Source organism: Manis pentadactyla, chromosome 4 (genome assembly GCF_030020395.1).
Source record: "Manis pentadactyla isolate mManPen7 chromosome 4, mManPen7.hap1, whole genome shotgun sequence".
NCBI classification, from domain to species: Eukaryota; Metazoa; Chordata; class Mammalia; order Pholidota; family Manidae; genus Manis; species Manis pentadactyla.
The window spans coordinates 36,327,344-36,350,099 of NC_080022.1; the positions used below are offsets into that span (position 1 = coordinate 36,327,344).

The 22,756-nt window shown below is 45.9% G+C and overlaps 1 protein-coding gene across 20 annotated transcripts in view; it reads left to right on the plus strand.

Moving 5' to 3' along the window:
- Positions 1 to 22,756, plus strand: part of MAST2 (microtubule associated serine/threonine kinase 2) — a 352,010-nt gene that overhangs the window by 321,057 nt on the left and 8,197 nt on the right. For 17 of the 20 annotated variants that reach the window (XM_036893065.2, XM_036893061.2, XM_036893059.2 and 14 more), the window contains 11 exons: positions 1,439 to 1,459; positions 3,252 to 3,330; positions 5,533 to 5,687; positions 7,410 to 7,485; positions 10,325 to 10,534; positions 16,325 to 16,426; positions 18,615 to 18,747; positions 19,545 to 19,606; positions 19,845 to 19,930; positions 20,375 to 20,583; positions 21,586 to 21,724. In XM_036893065.2, coding sequence (XP_036748960.2) covers positions 1,439 to 1,459; positions 3,252 to 3,330; positions 5,533 to 5,687; positions 7,410 to 7,485; positions 10,325 to 10,534; positions 16,325 to 16,426; positions 18,615 to 18,747; positions 19,545 to 19,606; positions 19,845 to 19,930; positions 20,375 to 20,583; positions 21,586 to 21,724 — 1,272 coding nt within the window. The remainder of the gene's footprint in view (positions 1 to 1,438; positions 1,460 to 3,251; positions 3,331 to 5,532; positions 5,688 to 7,409; positions 7,486 to 10,324; positions 10,535 to 16,324; positions 16,427 to 18,614; positions 18,748 to 19,544; positions 19,607 to 19,844; positions 19,931 to 20,374; positions 20,584 to 21,585; positions 21,725 to 22,756) is intronic. The other 3 variants (XM_036893062.2, XM_036893069.2, XM_036893068.2) reach the window with 1 other exon arrangement.

Genomic DNA, 22,756 nt, shown 5'->3' on the forward strand with positions numbered 1-22,756 from the left:
CCCCTCAACATGGTTGCCTTTTTCAAAACAAATACCATCTGAGTTTGTCCCAAAGACTCATCTCTCCTACTCTGTGTAACTTCCAATTAGTTAACCAAGGATCCAGGTAGGAACTCTTATAGTATAGGAATATGCTGGATCAATGCATTTGTTTTTCCAGCCCAACTGGAAAGTCTTACTTATCCCAGACTTCCTGCCTTTGTGTGAGCTGTAGTCTCAGTTGGGTATGAGCTCAGACAGCAGGACTTGTGACTTATCTCTTTAAGTGGCAGTGAGTTATTTTCCATTCATTCAGTAAATATTTACTGAGCATCCGGTATGCCCAGGCACTTAGTTATACAGTGGTAACAAAATAAACACAGACCCTACTTTCTTAAAATTTAGTAGACCTAGTGGAGTCTGCATGTGCTGTTCCCTTGGTAGGGAACGCTATTTTCTCAGATTTTCACTAGCGAACGTATTCTTGTCTTTCACTTCTCATCCTAAATGTCAACTCCTTAGGCCTTCCCAAACCATGAAGTGTAAATGATCTCCCTCATCATTATCCATCAAATTATCTAGTTTCATTTTCAAACTAGTACTTCTGAATACCTGATCTTTTATTTGCTTGCTTTCTCTCTCACCTCAACCAGAGTCAAATCACCTTTAATAGAGATACCTTAGTATGTTGAAAACTATGTCTTCTAGTATGTAATAAGTACTTAGTGCTTATTGAATGAATGAGTGGTAGGGAGGAATAATGACCAAGCAAACAAAACAGATACATAGTTAAACTGTGATAAGCAGCATGAAGGGAAGAAAGTGATGCTGCATGAAAGTATAGGAAGAGAATGAGCTGGAGAATCTACACTGGGTGCTCAAGCTGAGGCCTCTGAAGGATCTCAAACTAAGATCTGAAGGATATGAAGGAGCCTGCCATGTTGGGCTTGAGGACACAGCTGTGTATACTATTCCAGGCAGAGGGAAAAGCATGTTTTGTTGGTGCTCTTGTATTGGCTTAATTCCTTGGGCTTTAGAATCAGCTAGGGGACTTTGGGGCCTGGTATTACCCTTGATATTCAAACAGGTCTGTGCTGCGTGACACGCATGGAGCATGGCACCCTAGGCTGTCCCCTTATGGGACATAGTAGGAAAAGCAGCTAGATATTGGTGGGGGTGCCAAACAGGATTCTCAGGAAACACTACTGTGTTTCCTACGTCACTGAGGTCAGGCTCAAGCCTCATAGGGTCACATTAGCTTGAAATACCATGCAAAAGATAGATGTAATGAAACACTTAGGATAGATTAATCAGTCCTACAATTTCATTTCAAACTTCTGCATATTCCTAAACCAAAGGTTTGCCTCTGCCAAGTAGACCAAGTGCCAGAGGTCAACAAACAGGTCAGTCTTTCTGGTTCCTTTTGATTCTCAGTATAATTTATGTCTTTTCACTACAGCCATGGCCACAGAACAGACAGGTAATGGTGAATGTGATGTGGAGAGGGGCTGGGACACTGCTGTGCATGGCCAGACTGTATGGTTTGTGGTTTATGCTTGGTGAGAACCAGGTGTGATAAGTCCTCTCTCCCTGTGGGTGTAGACACTTAGCCTTTCATATCTAGCAGAGAGGCCCTAAGGGAGCTTCCCCTTTTGCTGGAACGGAGGCTCAGAGCTCATATGCTTGGAGGCAGGTACTGCTGAATAGTTCTCAGCTTCTGAGCCTAGGGACACTCACCGTCACTCCCACAAATTTCCTCAGTGAGATAACCAGACAAAGGAAATGGAGGCATCCTATATAGTGACATTTCTTTCTGACTATGTTGTGGCCCCTGCTATTTGGTTTAATGAAAAACAGCTGCCATGCAGTTGGTTACCATTTCCACCTACAGGAGGAAAAATCACCTGTGAAGAAGTGTATTTGGCAAGGGTTTGGGAGATCCCTCTCTGAGTTAGACTAGTCCCATCATGGCTGAGCTGTGTTTTCCTGGAACTGACTTGCTTTCTTATTCAGAGCTCTCAGGACCCAACAAGGAGGTCAGAGAACATCATGTTGGAGCAGCCTCCTGGACATTTGTTTGGCTCAGAGACTAGGTTCCAGCAGAACTGGCTTCCTGGGTGGCATGAAGTTTGAGTCGTGTGCATGTGGCATGGAACCCCAGGCTGTCCCTTTACAGGACATAGTAGGAAAAGTTTGCTAGGTATTGGTGGGGCTCGGGAGGAGTGCTTCAAAAGGAGAAATCCTGGCAAGATTGATACCTCTTCTTTCTTCTTCTCCCTTTCTTCCCCATCCCCCTTAACTGTGAAGCTTGGAACAAATCACTCAAATCTCTGGGTCTTAATGTTTTCTCTGAAGATTGAGGATATTAAACTTCTAAAGATCCTCCATTGCTAATGTTCAGAGGTACTATGGGTAGCAGCAAAGAAGTTTTTCTCCAACTCCATCCAGAGCAGGCTATGCCTCCAAGCTCCACAAGAAGAAACACTTGTGTTGCAGCACATCCAACAGTCTAGGAAAGAATCATTTGTCCATGTCACAGAAGCTTCAAATCAGATACCTGCCTGATCTTCCTCCTCTACAGCAAAGCAAATCACTGCAGTTCTCTAGAAGGAGAGCGTTAGGGTGCATCCTCTTCAGGAGCAGCAAGAAGCCTGCCCCAAATATATAGCCAGGGCTGTGCCTTCTCACTCCTCTTTTATAACATTACTGTCACTCTTTTGCAAGTGTTCTCAAAGACTGGTTTTATGGGTTCTAATGGATCTTTGGTAGCCTTTGACTATTTGCCATCTATTGATTCATACTCAGACCCAGATGGTCCACTTCTTCCTGGTTGTCAACCTAACAGCCTGGGGAAGACCAAAGAGCCCTTCACATGGAGCCTTCAAAAAAGGAAATAACTGTATTTCAGGGGCAAGTCTGTTCCAGTGATGATGCCTTTGGTGGGAGTCCTCTGCCATTGGTTCTTTAAAAGTAAATAAGTTGAGAATATAAAGATTTTTATTCCAAAACCACAGTATTGTATAACACGTTCTTAATCAGAGTCATGGGCTCCTGTGTAATAAGAGATGCTTGTCTTTGCAGTGGAAAATGCACAACAATAGGTCCCATTTAAGAGATGTGAAAGCATGTACTGACCTGAGCAGTACTATCTTGAGACAAGAAACAGCTACCAGTGAACCAGCTGCCCCCAAAAATGCTGATGGAAAGACAGGCAGGTCTGGGACTCAGGGTGGGGTCACTTAGAAACTGCCTAATATCCTTTTCTTAAACAGGACTGATGGACGGCGCTGGTCTTTGGCCTCTTTGCCTTCTTCAGGCTATGGAACCAATACTCCTAGTTCTACTGTCTCAGTAAGTAGCCAATTCTATGGCAGTCCCTCCTGCACCCCGAGGAAATACTGCCTTACTGGTATTGCTCCCTATGCCTATAGTGTTGCAAAGTGGTTCTCAGCTTTTTCTCCAAAGCTAAGCTCAAAGAGGTTCCTTAGGTATGAGGCTGAGTGGGGCAGAGGGCTGGTGGCCCTTAATAGCCATAGCCAGATCCATTGAAGCACCTTTGGAAAGAACTAACCAATGTGCTCTCGGGGTGATGGTTACTCCTAGTGGAGTCAGTGAAGGACTTGAGGATGGAATTTTGCTTTGCTGCTGAGGCCAGGCACAGGGGCTCCTAAACAAGGTTCCGTCTACTGCCCCTACCTTATCTAGAGCAGATAACCCCTCCCATGTCCCAAAGACTTGGTAGAGTCTCCTTCTCCTTTTTTACCTTTTCCTTTAAAAAAAGAAGGGTAGTGGGTATTTGATATTCAAGTTTTTGTGTATCAGTGAAAAAGCCAGACCTGTCTATAAAACTTGTAGTTATGTTTCTGTTAGAGAGGTTTTAGCCTAAAATACAACAGATCACCTAATTGTTACTGTGTACCTAACAATTGCTACTATGCACCCTAACCATGAGTCTTCCTCACCGAGCAACTTTTAATTGAAGCCAGGATGACAGGATTGGTAAACGTTTTCTATAAAGGGCCAAATAGTAAGCATTTTAGGCTCTTTGCAAGCCATGGAAAATCAGCCCAGAGTGGCTGACCCATTCTCCATGTCATCCACCGTTCTCCAGGCCTCCCTAGCTCACGCTGTCTGCATTCATGAATCCCGAGCAGGTAAAAGGAGTGTTTCTGCACTTGACCTAGATACTTCTCTTAAATTAATCCAAAAATCTCATTGGTCCTTGGCAGTTGTTAAGCTTTAAATCTTTCCTTAGTAATACCCCTTTCCCCATAATCCTTTACTCAAACATGTGATTTTTTAGACCCAAATTTAGAGCCATATACATATGATACATGTTCCTATTCAATACATTTTAACAGACTTAACCCATTGCTCCAGCTTATTTTATTGGGATACTTTAAAACACCAATTTTGCTTCATATTAGCTGCATTTAGTACAGATTCTCTTTGCAATGTCTGTCATTTATAAAAATGTGGCTAAGACAGAGCCCTGTGGAGACCTCCCGCTACTTCCTGTATTATACAACTTGCTGTATTATAGCATTCCAGGAGAGAAGCATGCACTGTTAGCCAAAGGAAATTCTGATTTCTCACTTGTATTGAGGCGTACATGTGGTGCTGCAGCTTTAGAGTCATAAAGGGATTTAGATATTTAAACCCAGTTTCCATTATAAGTTGGTGAACAAATTGAGCCAATGATGTTAGATTCGCCTGCTCTTTTAGCTGGTCTCGTAAGGATAAAGGGGAATTCGGTGATCGTGGTGCTGAACCAGGCTGCGCTAGAAGGAGCTACATCTGTGGGATGCCTGGGGTGGTATAGCTCACTCTCCCAAGTGATCTGTTGTGATGGGCAGTGGGCTCTGTCTAGAATCTCAGTCATTTGGCCATGTTTAGAATTCTTAATTGTTTAGGTCAGGTCTAATCCTTGGGTTCCAGATATAAAAGTAATTTTCTTCCCTGATGGACTTTCTTGCCTATTGGTGTCCCTAGAATCTGGGCACAGCCTTCGTAGACTCAGCAAAGCCTACTGGCCTCTGGATAACAGCCAAAATAAACACTGCTGAGCCATCCCAAGGGTTCTCCCAAGGTTGTAGGAGGGAAAAACCTTTATGGGGATGTCATTTGTAGACTGGGTATACCTAGAACACTTCCTAAGCCAGAGGCAGGTTTTATTAATTACTTGCCATTTCAAGTAGCCAAAAGCTTCATTGAGGGCAAAGGGTCCATGCACAAGAACCTGCATTTTGCCCCCTAGGGAGGCTCCCTGGGTAGTTACGGAGCTCTCACACATTGTTAGTATCTGGGTCCAACTCCCTGCACGACTGATAAAAAAAACTGTTGGCTTCCTCAGGACCAAGGGCTCTGAAGGGCTAAAGCTGAACAGAATCATGTACAGGGGAGGCCAGTGGGAGCGATGGGAAGAACGCCTGCTGTGGGCAGACACGGGCTTTGCTTTGCCTGGGAAGGCCCTGACTGTGTGCAGTCCTGCTCTGTTGCCGGACTGCCCGGAGACATGTTTTCAGTGCTGCTTTTTATTATTTTCCCCTCTAGTCATCATGCTCCTCACAGGAGAAGCTGCACCAGTTGCCCTTCCAGCCTACAGCCGATGAGCTGCACTTCCTGACAAAGCATTTCAGCTCAGAGAGTGCGCCAGATGAGGAGGGACGGCAGTCCCCAGCCATGCGACCCCGCTCTCGCAGCCTCAGGTGAGTAGTGCTCTCTGCCCCACCGCCTGCTACCCGTAGAACTCAGCTTGTTTGCACAGCACGGGAGCCGACAAATTTACTATATAAAGGGTGAGACAGTAGATAATTTAGGCTTTGTAAGGCCGTACAATCTCTGCGGCAGCTACTTAACTCTGCTGTTCAGGGGTGAAAAGCATCCACAGACATGTTGTAAACTTGATACACAAAAATAGGCAGTGGGCCAGATTTGCCAATACGTGATACAGCACCTTCGCCCAGCTCAAATGAGTCAAGTCCAGTGAAACCCAAGCTCTCCTTGGTTTCAGCTCACCACCCCAGCAGGTACGTGATGATGCTGTCAAGCAGTCCTCCTTTTCTTTCCTTTGAAAGTAGTTAGCAGTAGAAATACACTTTAGACTCCATTCAGAAAATGGAGGTTTATAGTATCATACCTTCTGATGGTTGATACCTGGCTACAGAACCCAGAGGCCCAGAGTATATGAACGATGCCATCTAAAAAAGTTGCTGCTGAGGACATTTGTGGCTGATGCAGGGAAGAAGCCCATTTCAGAAGCAGAATTAAATGCCATCTGAATCTGTCTCATTTCCCTGAGTCACCTGAGTTCATCAAACCAAACAAGTCTTAGCAGCTGATTTATCTGTGAATTCCTTAGATTAATTGGCTTTACTCTTTGGCATTAGCTGATAAATCTGTGCCAAAATTCTAGGTTAATGAAGAGGGTGAAGATTAAAATGGAGGCTTTAAAGGACTGAACACAGCTTTCCAGGGCTCCTGGGAAATAATTAATTGGCTGACATATTCAGGGGGGCTCAGAGGAACAGTTCCTCCTAGGAAGAATCCCCACAGGTCATGTTGTCAAGTGTCAGGGAGAGTGAGTGAGCCAGACCACAAAGACAGGTTCAGGGATTGATGTGGGCAATGGCTTGGGCTGCAAGGCAGAGGATAAGAGAGAAACACAAGAGAGTGTGGGCAGATCCCAGTGCCTTCCCTTGTCTCACACAGAGGAATTCCAGGATCTGGGTGCTCTCTGCAGTCCACACCAAGTAAGGTACATTTTAGGCCATTTGAGATTGAGAGGACTACAGTCCCTCAAGGAAATCCCTGCTGTATTACTCTTAAAATACTTGGTAATGTGCACTGATACAGCAGGCAGACCATGGCCCACTCCAAGGAGAAAAACTTCTGAACTGAATTCAGCTGGGCTCACATGTCAGGGCACCAAACTGGGCAGGACCCAAATATCCATTCAATTGTGTGGCTTGTTTGGGAAAAGATGTGGCTTGTTTGGGAAAAGATCTAGGTGGACACTGTCTTTCTTTGGTTGTTTTGGTGGTGGTCTGATGTGACTTGATTTCTCGAACATGCTGGATTGGAGTACACCAACCCCACCTGAGAGTCCTGTTCAGGGGGCGGTCATCCCCAGGAAAGCCACCAGTGGGCACAGGAGGGAGTGGTCTGCTCCTTCCTAGGCCTTTTCAGGCCCTGGCAGAAGTCTGTAAAACTGGGCTCATAGAAAGGTAGCCTAGCTCCAGATGGCACGATTTTGAGCTGAACAAGGTATGTTGTCAGCTCCAGGAATAAGGAAGGCTCTGGAACTCGTTAAGGTGGTGGGGGGTGTGGGTGAGTACTGCAGACTGGGAGGGCAGTGACTCTGGGGATGGCCATCTTTCTCCGTGACAGTTATGACACTAAAGTGACACCACTGTTTCTTTCCTATTTAGTCCTGGACGGTCCCCAGTTTCCTTTGACAGTGAAATAATAATGATGAATCATGTATACAAAGAAAGATTCCCCAAGGTAAGGATCCATATTACCTTGAGGAGGGCTGCCCCAGTGGCAGTGAGGGGTGGGGAGGGAGTGCTGTGTTCAGAGGAAGTCACAGAGAAGCGCAGAAAGGCATTCAGCAGGAGGGGGAAATGGTGCAAGAGCCTCCAGATTGCTGGAGAAGAGGAAGGCAGCAGAGGACTATGAGTTTGGGGTTTGTACTTGCAGAGCCTCTGTTTGTCCCCTGCCTGAAGGGAGAGGTATCCAGAGGGAGGTGTCAAAACGGTATCCTACCACATGTTTACAGGGAAGGAAAGAACTAGAGGCCTTGTTTCTAACCGTGGATGCATGAGTCATGTTACCCCCAGAATGGGATTTGCCCTCTGAGAGCACCTTTGTTTGATGCAGATTTCTTAAGCAGCACCTCATTACCTGTTCATCATATGTAGGATCTGTGATGTGTGGTTCCCTGCTCCTCTGAGAGCGTCCTTTTCCCAGACTCTCCAGTGTAGTCTCCTGGAGATTCATGGCAACCAAGGAAAATGGTGTAAAGCCATTTTGCTTTCCCTCTTGACATACAAGTGAGGCCTTACAGTAAGGAAGAGCACACGTTTTGGAGCCAGACGGACCGGGGTTCAAACCCACTTCTGCCTTTTGCCAGCTGTATGACCCTGGGCAGATTATTTAACTCCTCTGAACTTTGTTTGCCTCATCTGTAACTTGGGAAAATAAGAATATCTGTCTCATAGGGAATTTGTGAAGATTAATGAACATCAAGCTTTTCTAATTGTGCCCAGGACATTGTAAGCACTCAGGTTAAGTGGTAACTATTATTTTTTTGCTGCCCTGTACTATATGGTCTATGCTTTCTATCTTTGAAGTAAATAAGAGAGAGGGACTAGAAAAAAAGAGGAAGAGGGGCAGAACAAAATGCGAGGAAATCATGTATTTATGGTTGGTCCTTATGAAGAAGTTTGGGAGTGTGTATTGCTTAGAAGTGTATCTCACGTATTTCTCCTTCCTCCTTACATATTAGATGTCATTCTAGCTTTGTATGTTTGCATTTTATGCATGACTCCAAGTCATTCATGTAAGGTGAACTGTAGTTAGAGAAAATGTGGTAAGATTCTTTGCCTTCCATTCCTTCTCCCATCCCCACTCCTCTCTCCCTCTCTCCACACCCCCACATATATAAGTGTGTGTATGTACACATAAGTGAGTTTATATACACACAGTCCTAGGTGGTTTCACTGCAAGGATTTTTGCGTAACTAATTGGCCATAAGGCAATTTTGCTATAAAAGAAAGGATCACAAAAAATAAAAGAGGGACATTCATTTGAAAGGACGTAATGAAGCATGAAAAACAGGTAACAAAATTTAAAAGACTTTATTGTGAAATATGAAATATTTGAATACATTCCAAATGTATACTGTAGATTCATGGCAGTAAGATTCATGGCGGTACTGCACAAGTATCTGATTTTATTTTGTGGATTGTGCCTAAGCACATGTCCTCAAAAAAGTACTTTTGCTCATAGTATTATACTTTTTTGTGTGTGTGTGTTTTTGTCTCCTCATTCTTTTTATTTTTCTACTAAAATTTCTTCCTTTGTTAAGCAAGGTATCAGTTTCCAAATCCTAGCATGCATGTTTATAACTGAGCTTTGTATTGCATTGTGGCAGCCTTCTATACTGTTGTTTTTTTTGGCATATTGTCATGTGTCCACTGATAAATGTTCCAAAGTTCTTGGGGGAAATGTGGGTTTAAAACTCTACCACTGTGTAGACCATTATAAGGGCTAAGATTTATGTAATAGAAAAATGAGAGTATGGTGTCAGTGCAGAAATGACACCAAACCGTCCAATGAGTCATGCAGTGATAAATGCTTACAGTCAAAGTATTTGGATGCATATGCACGCGTGCGCGCGCACACACACACACACACACACACACACACACACACACACACACACACACACACACAGACACACACACACACACACACACACACACACACACACACACACACACACACACACACACACACACACACACACACACACACACACACACACACACACACACACACACACACACACACACACCAGCGTATACACGCACTGGCAATCAGAAGTCGCCACCTGGTGGCAAAGGAAAGAAGGCCAAGTCCTAGATAGGCAGCTAGGAACTTAACTGATGTGTGTTTGTGTTTTGGCATGACTGTGCACTAGATCCCCAAGAGGCTTCTGAGCCAGACTCCAGTTCTGCTCTGCCAGGACCCAGGTGTGTGGGCAGGCAGGTCACACCTTCAGTAAACACTTTGTAAGCATCTGCTTAGTTCAATTGGGTCCTAAGGTCAAGTAAGAGCATGCAGGGATAAATCAGACTCTGACTTGAAGAAGTTCCCAGTCCAGAGAAAGGTTTAGAAATCAGTAGGATCCATACACTTAGGTTTATACAGTTGGGAGGGCCAGCAGAAGCACAGAAGTAGGGAAACCCTAGTTCTCCTGGAGGAATCAAAGACTTCTCAGAGGAGATAAGATGTCTAAACTGAGATTAGAAGGGGTAGGAGTGTGCCAGGCAGGGTCAACAGGCATAAACAGAGGCATGAAGCAGTCTAATAAAGGAAGAGAATAGCAAACACTTAAGTGTCCTTAGAGCATGCCTTTATAGGAGATAGAGGGGAGAGGACCTTAATTAGAATGCTTTGACTTGACTTGAAGATGATCTTTTCACGTCTCTAGTTTTCAGGTTCAGCAGATGCAGCCTCAGGAAACCATGATAACAGAGCCCAGTCAGTTTCTTCAGGCTTAGCTCTAGCTGAGCTGGAACTAGAAGGGAAATGACACTTTTCCTACTTTTATTCCCAGGCCACTGCACAAATGGAAGAGCGTCTGTCAGAGTTCATTTCCTCCAACACTCCAGACAATGTGTTGCCCTTGGGAGATGGAGCCTTGAGCTTTATTCATCATCAGGTGATTGAGATGGCCCGAGACTGCCTGGATAAATCTCGGAGTGGCCTCATTACTTCACACTACTTCTATGAACTTCAAGAGAATTTAGAGAAACTTCTGCAAGATGTGAGTGTCCTTATGCTGGGACTCTGGTGAATCATCTACAAGATGGTGGATTATTAGTCTGAAGATAAGATTAAGGCATTAATGACGTTCCCAGACTTCTTAGCCTGCTTCCACCTCCTTGCTAGTGTGCAGGCCCCCTCACCCCCAGGTGTGATGTTGGTGCGCTTGGGTTCCTCAGTCCCCTGTGTTACTGGGAGAACCCTGCTCAGCCTCACAAGAACTCAGTTCTCTGCATCCTTTCTTTTTCTGATGCCAGTTACTCTGCCTGAGGCTCCAACATTAGATCCATAAATATTTGACTAGGAGATTGGTAACCCAAGGCCAAAAAGAGGCCTCAGTATCTGGGTAGGCTCTCCTCATATAAGCAGAGCATTCAGACTTTCTGCTCAGCCAAGGGCAAGCAGGCCTAAGGCTTGCACTCTATCTATTTGCTAACATTCTTCTTGCACGGTGACAAGTTCTTTAGTGGGGACTCAGTGTTTAGAGACCTGATCGTTTCCATGTGAAAAGTCTCCAGGAGGTTAAAGGTTAAGTAATACAGACATGGTCAAGACCAGAGCTCCTAACTCCCCAGGGCTCTTCATGTCACTCGAGTATTTCCTAGTCCAAACCCCTCTTACATCCAGACCCATGACCTTACTCCAGTGTAGCACCAACCGAGCTGAGAATCCAGGCCTGATGAGCAAACAGGACTTCTGTGTGTTAGTCTAGAAATTAGGGGCAGGGAATTTTTTATTTTAATTTAGGGAACAGTTGAATCTAGAGAAAGAATGACTAAAGGTGATCATGATGATTGCTGTCAAATATTGGAAGATTTCTTATATAAAATAGGCAGCAGATGGACAACTTCCTAGAAAAATACAACCTTCCAAGACTGACCCAGAAAGAAACAGAAAATCTAAACAGACCAATTACCAGCAACGAAATTGAAGCGGTAATCAAAAAACTACCCAAGAACAAAACCCCCGGGCCAGATGGATTTACCTCAGAATTTTATCAAACATACAGAGAAGACATAATACCCATTCTCCTTAAAGTTTTCCAAAAAAAAAGAAGAGGAGGGAATACTCCCAAACTCATTCTATAAAGACAACATCACCCTAATACCAAAACCAGGCAAAGACCCCACCAAAAAAGAAAACTACAGACCAATATCCCTGATGAACGTAGATGCAAAAATACTCAGCAAAATATTATCAAACTGAATTCAAAAATACATCAAAAGGATCATACACCATGGCCAAGTGGGATTCATCCCAAGGATGCAAGGATGGTACAACATTCGAAAATCCATCAACATCATCCATCACATCAACAAAGAGAAGGACAAAAACCACATGATCATCTCCAAAGATGCTGAAAAAGCATTTGACAAAATTAAACATCCATTCATGATAAACACTCTCAGCAAAATGGGTATAGAGGGAAAGTACATCAACATAATAAAGGCCATATATGATAAACCCACAGCCAACATCATACTGAACAGCGAGAAGCTGAAAGCATTTCCTCTGAGATGGGAACAAGACAGGGATGCCTACTCTCCCCACTGTTATTCAACATAGTACTGGAGGTCCTAGCCAGGCAATCAGGCAAAACAAAGAAATACAAGGCATCCAGATTGGTAAAGAAGAAGTCAAACTGTCACTATATGCAGATGACATGATACTGTACATAAAAAATCCTAAAGACTCCACTCCAAAACTACTAGAACTAATATTGGAATTCAGCAAAGTTGCAGGATACAAAATTAATACACAGAAATCTGTTGCTTTCCTATACACTAACGATGAACTAACAGAAAGCGAAATCAGGAAAACAATTCTATTCACAATGACATCAAAAAGAATAAAATACCTAGGAATAAACCTAACCAAGGAAGTGAAAGACCTACACCCTGAAAACTACAAGTCGCTCTTAAGAGAAATTAAAGAGGACACTAACAAATGGAAACTGATTCCATGCTCTTGGCTAGGAAGAATTAATATTTTCAAAATGGCCATCCTGCCTAAAGATCTACAGATTCAATGCAATGCCTATCAAAATACCAACAACATTCTTCAACGAACTGGCACAAATAGTTTTAGAATTCATATGGAACCACAAAAGACCCTGATTAGCCAAAGCAATCCTGAGAAGAAAGAATAAAGCAGGGGGCATCTTGCTTCCCAACTTCAAGCTCTACTACAAAGCCACAGTAATCAAGACAATTTGGTACTGGTACAAGAACAGACCCACAGACCAGTGGAACAGAATAGAGAGTCCAGATATTAACCCAAACATATATGGTCAATTAATATATTATAAAGGAGCCCTGGACATACAATGGGGAAATGACAGTCTCTTCAACAGATGGTGCTCGCAAAACTGGACAGCTACATATAAGAGAATGAAACTGGATCATTGTCTAACCCCATACACAAAAGTAAATTCAAAATGGATCAAAGACCTGAATGTAAGTCATGAAACCATAAAACTCATAGAAAAAAACATAGGCAAAAATCTCTTGGACATAAACATGAGCGACTTCTTCATGAACATATCTCCCCGGGCAAGAAACAAAACCAAAAATGAACAACTGGGACTACATCAAACTGAAAAGCTTCTGTACAGCAAAGGACACCACCAATAAAACAAAAAGGCATCCTACAGTATGGGAGAATATATTCATAAATGACAGATCCGATAAAGGGTTGATATCCAAAATATATAAAGAGCTCATGCACCTCAACAAACAAAAAGCAAATAATCCAATCTAAAAATGGTCAGAGGAACTAAACAAACAGTTCTCCAAAGAAGAAATTCAGATGGCCAACAGACACATGAGAAGATGCTCCACATCACTAGTCGTCAGAGAAATGCAAATTAAAACCACAATGAGATATCACCTCACACCAGTAAGGATCACCACCATCCAAAAGACAAACAACAAATGTTGGCGAGGTTGTGGAGAAAGGGGAACCCACGTTTACTGCTGGTGGGAATGTAAATTAGTTCAACCATTGTGGAAAGCAGTATGGAGATTCCTCAAAAACTCAAAATAGAAATACCATTTGACCCAGGAATTCCACTTCTAGGAATTTACCCTAGGAATGCAGCAGCCCAGTTTGAAAAAGACATATGCACCCCTATGTTTATCACAGCACTATTTACAGTAGGCAAGAAATGGAAGCAACCTAAGTGTCCATCAGTTGATGAATGGATAAAGATGTGGTACATATACACAATGGAATATTATTCAGCTGTAAGAAGAAAACAAATCCTACTATTTGCAACAACATCGATATAGCTAGAGGGTATTATGCTCAGTGAAATAAGCCAGGCGGAGAAAGACATGTATCAAATGATTTCACTCATCTGTGGAGCATAAGAACAAAGAAAAAACTGAAGGAGCAGAACAGCAGCAGACTCACAGAACCCAAGAATGAACTAACAGTTACCTAAGGGAAAGGGACTGGGGAGGATGGGTGGGAAGGGAGGGATAATGGGGGTGAAGAAAGGGGGCGTTACGATCAGCATGCATAGTGTAGGGGGGGTACGGGAAAGGCTGTACAGCACAGAGAGGACAGGTAGTGATTCTATAGCATCTTACTACACTGGTGGACAGTGACTGCTACGGGGTATGTTGGGGGAACTTGGTGATGGGCGGAGTCTAGTTAACATAATGTTCCTCATGTAATTACAAAAGAGCTCATGCACCTCAACAAACAAAAAGCAAATAATCCAATCTAAAAATGGTCAGAAATATAATATATTAATCTACAATTGTAGAAAAAAAAAAAAAAAGAAGCACTATGCCAGTCTTAGCATGTGAGGGAGAAGAGGAAGACACCTCTCTACTCACAAGGCCCTGCAGTGTAGCAGTAGAGACAGGCAAGTAGTTATAAAATGACATGATTGCACTGTGGGGTTTGAGCACACAGCCAGGAGTAAAGGGAGAAAAGGGAGCCCTTGTTCTTTTGTGTGTTGGTGTCTTTGGGGTGGGGTAGGGGTTTGGAGGTAGGGGACTTAGATGAGGCTTCACATTGCTAATATCTGGACTGAGTCTTAAAAGAAAAACAATATTTCACCAAGTGCCGGCCTCTTTCTCATTTCATAAACAACTTTTTGTAATCGTCCTCATTTGATATTTTTCAACCCATCCACTACTCAGTCCTCTGCCCTCTACTTTCCCTTCCACCATTCCACCGAAAGTCCTCAAGGAACTGATTGACCAGTTGCTCAATCCTGTGGCCTCCTTCAGCCCTGGTCTTTCTCCCCAGAACATTACCCAGTGAGTGCCCCTCCTTTATCTTTTCCCCTGGTTCTCATGACACCATCTAGTCAGGCAGTTTTGCTCCACTTCATAAGTTCCTTCTCTGCCCATCTCTTAAAAGTTGTGTCCCTGTCATGGGCACATCCAGAGTGTCTGCTATCCCTTTCCCCTCTCTTCACACTCCCTGATCCACCTCAGGTTCCCATGTCTTTGGTTGTCTTCCGTCCACCGAGAAGCCCCACCTGGGGCCGCCGCCCTGTTCTCCCGACTCCAGAGCAGTGTGCCCAGCCGCTCATGGGACTCCTCCACTTTGACATCCCAGATTGGTTACTGTTCTTCAGTTGCAGTTAATAGAATGCCAAGTCAGAAAAGCTTAAGCAGGAAATGAGAACTAGTCACAAAGGTGAAAACGGTGGGTCTTAGGGAATTGATGACAGGGATGCAACCAGGCCTTAAGAAGAGGCCAGAACTAGGAACCAGTCTTGTGGAAACCCAGGAAGTGTTTGTCCTCTTTCTCTCACCTTTGTTTTCCTCTGTGCTGCTTTTTCCCTATCTCTTTGGTAGATAGCCATCCCTTTTCCCCAAGGAATAGATTCAGTTCTGCCATCCTGGTATTCACTGTTGTCTTTCCATCCCTTTTTAAAGTCCTGGGGAAGTAATGCACACCAGTCAGCTATTGTGGGTGGGAGGGAAGGTGCAGCCACACATTACAGATGTGCCTCCTTGAAGTCAGAGCAGTTCCCATAAAGGGGAAGTCTCCTGGAATGAGCAAATACCCAAGAAAAAATCTAGTATAGATCCCTCAGACTCTGTGAAAATGGAACTTCTCTTTTCCTCCCACCTGCTTTTCTCTAAAACCAAATGTAATATGGTCTCTAACCTAACTGCTTGTCTTCTATTTCCTATTTCGTTTATGAGTTTGCAGAAATTTCCCTATAATTGTAATTGCAATTACCTTCTATGCCTGCTTCTTCTACCTTTCAGGTCTACTCAGCCATCTGCCTCTGAAGTGACCCCCATCTGTCCATTTCTCCCCATTCTTACCGCCTTGATTCATGCCTTTTTCACCTGTTACTGGTGTAGCCTGTTACCAGCTTTCCCTGCTTCCAGGCCTGCCCTCTTAGTACCTCGTCCACACTGTAGCCAGAGCAATCTTTCTGAAACACCCATCTGGTCACATCACTCTCCTGCTTTGAGGTCTTTCTGTTCCTTACAGTCTGTCGGGGGTGGAAAGTGAAAAGGCAGTGAAGGCTCCTTTGAGAGCTGCCCCTTGAGCTGGGGTCTGGAGGGTAAGTGAAGCTTGTTGGATGGAGGAGCAGGTAAAGCTGTGTGTCTGTGTGGCATTCCTTGATGTCGTGTAGTGGCCTAAAGCTTCCTCTCACAGCCCACTGGCCTCCTCTGAGGCCTTCGCTTTGCAGAGCTCTCGGTACTACCAAACTGTTTCTCCCCGTGGTCAGCTCTGCCTGGCCCAGTCGTGCTTAGCTCAGCCGCGCCGGGCCAGTGGATTGCTTAAGCAGCCTTTGTGTTCTCAACAGGCTCAAGAGCGCTCAGAGAGTTCAGAAGTGGCTTTTGTAATGCAGCTGGTGAAAAAGCTGATGATCATCATTGCCCGCCCAGCTCGTCTCCTGGAATGCCTGGTGCGTGGACTCTGGGGAAGGGATGGGGGCTGTTGAAGAAGTATCCTGCCAACAAAGCTGTGGTGGTGCCCACTGCCGTTTCTGCTGCTGAGTTCTTATTTAAATATGACATGCAAGCCCTGGGGGACCAATTAAGTTCCTATGAGGAAAAATGGCGGGTCCTGGGGCTAGGGAGTGGCAGGGAGAGATGTTAGTCTGGCCCAGCCCACAATGAGCAGGCCCTGCGGTGGTGTTGGCCTTGGCAGTATAAGCACAGGCCTGTTGTGTTTGCACAAGTCCAATCCTTCAGTTCATTATTCAGCAACACTTTACTGAGTCTCTGCTTCATGCCACCCCCTGGACATATGGACATAAATAAAGCAGAGTTTGCGGTCCTGAGAAGCTCCCTAGAATGGATTTAGAGTTAGTCTGTTAGTACCTTGGGTATAAGGCAAAGAGATCTGTAGGTAAGACTTGCAATATTGCAAGAGGGGTTGCAGCCGAGGTCAGCACAGGTGCAATGGGAACACTGTGAAGGAAGCTCTGGTCTCTCTGGGGTGGGCATGCAGCCAAAGCTTCTGGAGGCAGGGGGCGGGATTGACATGATGCTTATTCTGTGACTTGAAGGATGATGATGGGTGTGCCTGGGAAGGGGCATTCGATGGGGTACAGGGTGTGTTTGAGAAATTGGTGAGGGTAGACCTGGAAGGCAGGTATGGCAAGATCCTGGAGAGCATTGAGTTTTTGGCTCAGGAGTTTGCATTTATACTTCTGGCCACTTGGAGCCATCAAAAATTCTAGGTAAGAATGTGACAAGGTCCACTTTACTTTTTTAAACCAACTTTATTTACTATAATAAAATATAGGCCTTTTGACTGTGCAGTTCAATGAGTTTTAACAAGTATACATACACCTGTATAATCACTGACAGGTGAGGTAGAAACATTTCATCTCAGAAAGTTCCTTTGTGCACCTTTGCAGTCAGTCCCTTTCCCCCGCCGCCTTGCTTCCCACTCCCAGGCAACCACTCACTTGCTCTCCTGCATGATGGGTAAGTTTGCTTTTTATTCAGGTTCATATAAATGAAATCATATAATATATTCTGACTTATTTCAGCATAGTTTTTTTGAGATTCATGCATGTTGTTACAGGTATCAGTAATAGGTTTCCTATTGATTTCTGAGTAATAGCCTGTCAGGTTTACTCTGACTGAGCACAGCATGGGGAGTTAGTAGAGGAGGGAGCCAGGGAATCAGTACAGAGGCACTTAAAACAGTTCACGTGAGAAAGAGGGTGGCCTGAACTAGAACAGTGGTAGGAGAACAGAGAAGACGTGGCTAGAGGGGGTTTTGGAGGTAGACATTCTGACTAGACAGGGTCTGAGAAAGAATTGAAAGTTAAAAGGACTTCCAGGTCTGGCTTAGACTATATCTGGATAGGGAGTGGTATAGTTCTCCAAAACAGTGCGAGCAGGTGAAGAAAGCAGTGGAGGCTGGAGCTGTGGTGAAACAGCGGGCCTTCCCCTCAAAAATGTAAAGTCCATGGCTAAACGGGCACATGGAGTCAGGCCGGGTTTTACTGCTCGTTTTCTGTCCCTTCCTGCACCTGTGACCATGAACAGATCAGTGTGTCTCTGGAAACCTTGAGTTCCTCATTGAGGTCATAGTGGTGTTATCAGGGTTTAGCACCAAGTTATGGCACTTAATGGGCACTGAGTAAATGGGACCCTGGTTATTGTGTGCCCTGTGCAGACAAGCACCACTGTGCTGTGTTCCACATGGCCCTTCAGCCCCTAGCACACAGGAGGTGTTCAGCAAATATCTGAAAGTGTGCGTGCACTGCCAGGGCTGTGACCCATAACTGAAAGTGTGCCAGGACTGTGGCTCTGGCCTGGGTGTGTAAATGCTACTGACAGTGTCACATGGCTGATGGAAGGCTTTGGACCAGGTGAATAGGCTGAGCTCTCTGGAAACCAAAAGCTCTAGTTCTTATTGATGGGAAGGCAGCATATGCTTAGCATGTCCAATCTGGAGGTGACCTGTAAGACAGCTTTGAATCTGATGTTTCTCAGTATTCAGGGCAAGGAGTGTCCAGTCACAAGGAGGATGCCGTCTTGTTATCGTACTCTAGGCATGTGCTATGAAACCAAAGAGGCCAGCAGCCTTCACTTATAGCTCTCACCACTGACTGCCTCTCTCCCCTGGTACAGGAGTTTGACCCTGAAGAGTTCTACCACCTCCTCGAAGCTGCCGAAGGCCATGCCAAAGAGGGACAAGGGATTAAATGTGACATTCCCCGCTACATCATTAGCCAACTGGGCCTCACACGGGATCCCCTAGAGGGTGAGCATGCTGCCTGGTGGCTGCAAAGAGGCCCCACAGCCCATAAGCTCTTAACACTTGAAGAGCCTTAGATTGAACACAGACACGACACAGCATCAGGGTCACAGGGCCACAGGAAGGGCCTGTGTTGTCTGCCATAAAACAGCCCCTGCTTCGCAGTTGTTCACATCTGCCTGACATGTCCCATCCTGGCCTGCCGAGGGCCTGACTGTGTTGGATTTAGAGCCTGAGATCAAAAGAAGTCAACAACGAAGGACCACAATCACATTTTCAAAAATGGTCATCTCTGCTGCCACCTTACAGGTCCTCGTGTGTCTTTGCAGTGGTCCCAACTCAGGGCCTCAGAAGAGATCTCCATTTCTGAGGGCTTCATGCTGAACTCCTCTCTGCATGACCCATGGGCGTCCAAGTCCCTGGTCCTGGTCTGCAGTTGTCTTGCCCCTGCTTCCCAACCATCCAGCAGAGCAGAATGTTGGCCAGAGGATAGGGACTGATAACCCAGCTTCAGGCCTTGTTTTCCAGAAATTGTCCCAAGTTTGAGGGAAGCCTTTTAGAATTTGCCAAGCCTGTGAATGGCACTGGACTTCTAGAAATAGGAGTGGCAGTATTTGGCAAATGAGTCTAAAAGTTGTTACTACACTGAGGATAGCATCGTAGGACTGGATTTGCATCCCAGACTGATGCAGAAAGCAGTATTGCCTACCCCACACACCTGTCAGGTGATGTGAGTGAACTGCTAAGGTGCTGGACATTGTCACACATACTTTTCTCTTGTGTTTTGTTTGCTTTGTTTCTAGAAATGGCCCAGTTGAGCAGCTATGACAGCCCTGACACCCCGGAGACAGATGATTCAGTTGAAGTAAAGACCTGAGCTCCTACCCCAGTCCTGGAGCCTGGGCCCTATGAATCAAAGGGCTGTGAATTTAAGAGAGTATTTGAAGGAGGGATGGGGGTGTGGGTGGTTGCATACACTGTCTGTGAAGTCGTCCAGCTCCTGGGAAAGAATGGGCAGGAGGCTGCACAGGGCTAAGAGCTGAGCTGTTGCATGTGGGCTCTGAGAAGCATGCCTGCCTCCTGCCTTTTCCCTTGTCTTCCAGAGCCGTGGGGCATCTCTGACATCTAAAAAGCCACCCTCTGAAGAGGACTTTGAAACCATTAAGCTCATCAGCAACGGTGCCTATGGGTAAGGGCAGGGGTCGGACTGTGGTTGGGACTGGAGCTAAGTCAGCCTCAGCTCTTCCTTACAAACGTGTGATGCCCAGTCCTCTGGGCAGTAGCGCCTCAGGTTGGACCTCTCCCTCCCTGAAGCTTCCTGGAGAGGCAAGAGTTCGGTTTCCTCAGGCATCTGAGCATTGTTCCTTCCCCAGACAAGATCCCCATTTCTCTTGGTGGCATTCTTCCTCTTGCTGAATGCTAGGGGAGGGTTGAGCTGTGTCCTCAGGACTGTGTATCAGGAAATTGAAGACAGGGGGCCCAAATCCTTCTCATTGATGAGGCACTGTGCTCCTTCGTTTGGTGCATTTATACGGTGGGAGAGGAGGCAGGCTGGGCACCCCAGCCCTGGGTGGTGGAGAGCACAGTTCTGGCTCCAAAGGCCCAGGGGCATGGGATGGGCTCCATTTCCCAGGGCCGTATTCCTGGTGCGGCACAAGTCCACCCGGCAGCGCTTTGCCATGAAGAAGATCAACAAGCAAAACCTGATTCTGCGGAACCAGATCCAGCAGGCCTTCGTGGAGCGTGACATACTGACTTTTGCTGAGAACCCTTTTGTGGTCAGCATGTTCTGCTCCTTTGAGACCAGGCGCCACTTGTGCATGGTGATGGAGTATGTTGAAGGTACCGGGGGAAGGTAGTCTGGTGTGGATGCCAAGAAACAGAGACTTAGCTCTGGGCTGGGACAGCTTTGGATAGGGATGAAGTTAAGGGCCCCAGCTTCCCAACCTCTCTTTGGCATTGGTTTCTGCCTTAGGATCTCAGAGGTCCTTTGGCCACGGTGGGCACCTGCCTCTCCGGGGAGAGGCTTCTGGAGCAGTAGCTGCCATTAGGCTGCCTGTGCCCAGCACACTGAGTGGCGTTCTGCAGCAGGCTGTGTCAGCCTGACCACCACAGAACACAGCCCACAGCCTGCACAGCCTCTGCTGCTGGCACCAGGCAGGAAGGAGGAGGTGGCAGAGCCACAAAAGCCCAGGGTTGGGTGCTGGGAGGTCTAGATCTGAGCTCTGCGAAGAACAGAAAGTCACTACCCTGGCTGCCCACCCTTTCAGACCACAGGAAATGTGCTGAGGGTAGAGGAGAGGAGCACTGGGGCACGGGACTGGAGAGGGCAGCAGCTTTGCCCGTAGCCCTCCCTCTCCTCTTCTCTTCGCTGTGTAGAGCTTCCTAAGGTTTTTGCCAAAGTCTTGAAGTTGAAGCTGAACAAAACTTCCCTTTTAATTCAGTGGGTACATGCTGGGAGTTTACAGTGCTACTTTACTCAAAAACTAAAGGACGGCCAACAGGAAGGAAGAAATAAACAAATGCTGAAGTCTCAGCCAGATGTGTTCACAATGTATAGGATTCCCACCCTAAAACAGCTTCGTTCTGTCCCTGCAAGTCAACTTACAGGCATAGAGGCCTGGGTTCTTTCCCTCTGAACAGAGCAATGGCCTTGACAGCCACTGGCAGACTCGCCTTCCTCCTGCTCCCCTCCACACTCTGGCTCCCAGCCGTGCCAGCAGCAGCGGGGCTAGGACCATCCTGGCTAGGAGCAGCCTCCTGGGGGCCCCTGAGGCTGTAAGCCTCAGACCATCTAGAGCAGGGAACTGGCTCTCCCTTCATGGTGCCCTGGGCTTGTTGCAGGAGGAGACTGTGCCACCCTGCTGAAGAACATTGGGGCCCTGCCTGTGGACATGGCGCGTCTGTACTTTGCAGAAACTGTACTGGCCCTGGAGTACTTACACAGCTACGGCATCGTGCACCGCGACCTCAAGCCTGACAAGTACGCCTACTCTCTGGCCCCTTGTCCACAGCCTCCCACCTGGGCCTCTAGATAAATGCAGGCAGACACAGCATGTTTGGATCTATTCCAGAATGGCTGCTAGGAAACAGTGCTCATGTGGTTGTCCATCTAGGCTTAGTATAGCCTCTGACCACCCCAAATGCAAAGATCATTGTCAGCAAGGTCTGGCAGGGCATCATAAGACTTTGGTGACATGTAAATCACTGAGGAGATCCATTCAGGAAACAAAGCAGGAACAAAAGAATCAGCACATGTAGTTAAATGGCTGAACAAGTGTTCTGACATCTACTGACATCTACTGTGTGCCGAGCATTGTAAAATTGTCCCTGAACTGTAGAACTGAAGTCTAATTTGGAAGAGAAATACCTGTGTGTGTATAGGCTGCTCCTCATAAGGCATTAATCAAGTGGAAGAGGTGGGAAGAGCTTTCTGAAGCTGGGAAGCAGGATTTGTAAAGGCACCCAGGGGTGCGGGAAGATGACCCATTTGGGGACTAAAAGTAGTATGGCTGAAGCTGAGCTTGTTGGTTGGCCAGAGTAGGAAGAGATAAGGCTAGAGAGATGGGCAGGGATTAGGTTATCAAGGGTCCTCTTGTGAATTTGGGTTTTATTTTTAAACTCCTACAGAGTCTTTGAAGGGGCTGTTGACCAAAGGTGTGATAGGGTGACATGCTCAGAGTTTGATTTAGGTTTAGGAAGGCCACTCTGCCAATGGAAAGAGAGGGTGAGAGGCCAAAAGCAACAGTGCCTGCACCCGAACCAAGTCAGGATGGAGAAGGGGGGATAGCACTGGGAAGGCAAAAGGAAAGGATAGGTTGGGGTTAGGGTGGACCAGGAGTCCAGTAGTGTCCAGTTTTCCAGCTGGAGACCAGTGCACAGTTTTAAGCCTGTGAAGTGGAAAGTGGCTCTGACATTACACAGACCTGAGTTCAAATGACCACTCATTAACTCCGTGAGCTTGGGTCTATTAATTAAACCTCCCTGAGCCTTGTGTTCCTCCTCTTTTAAATAG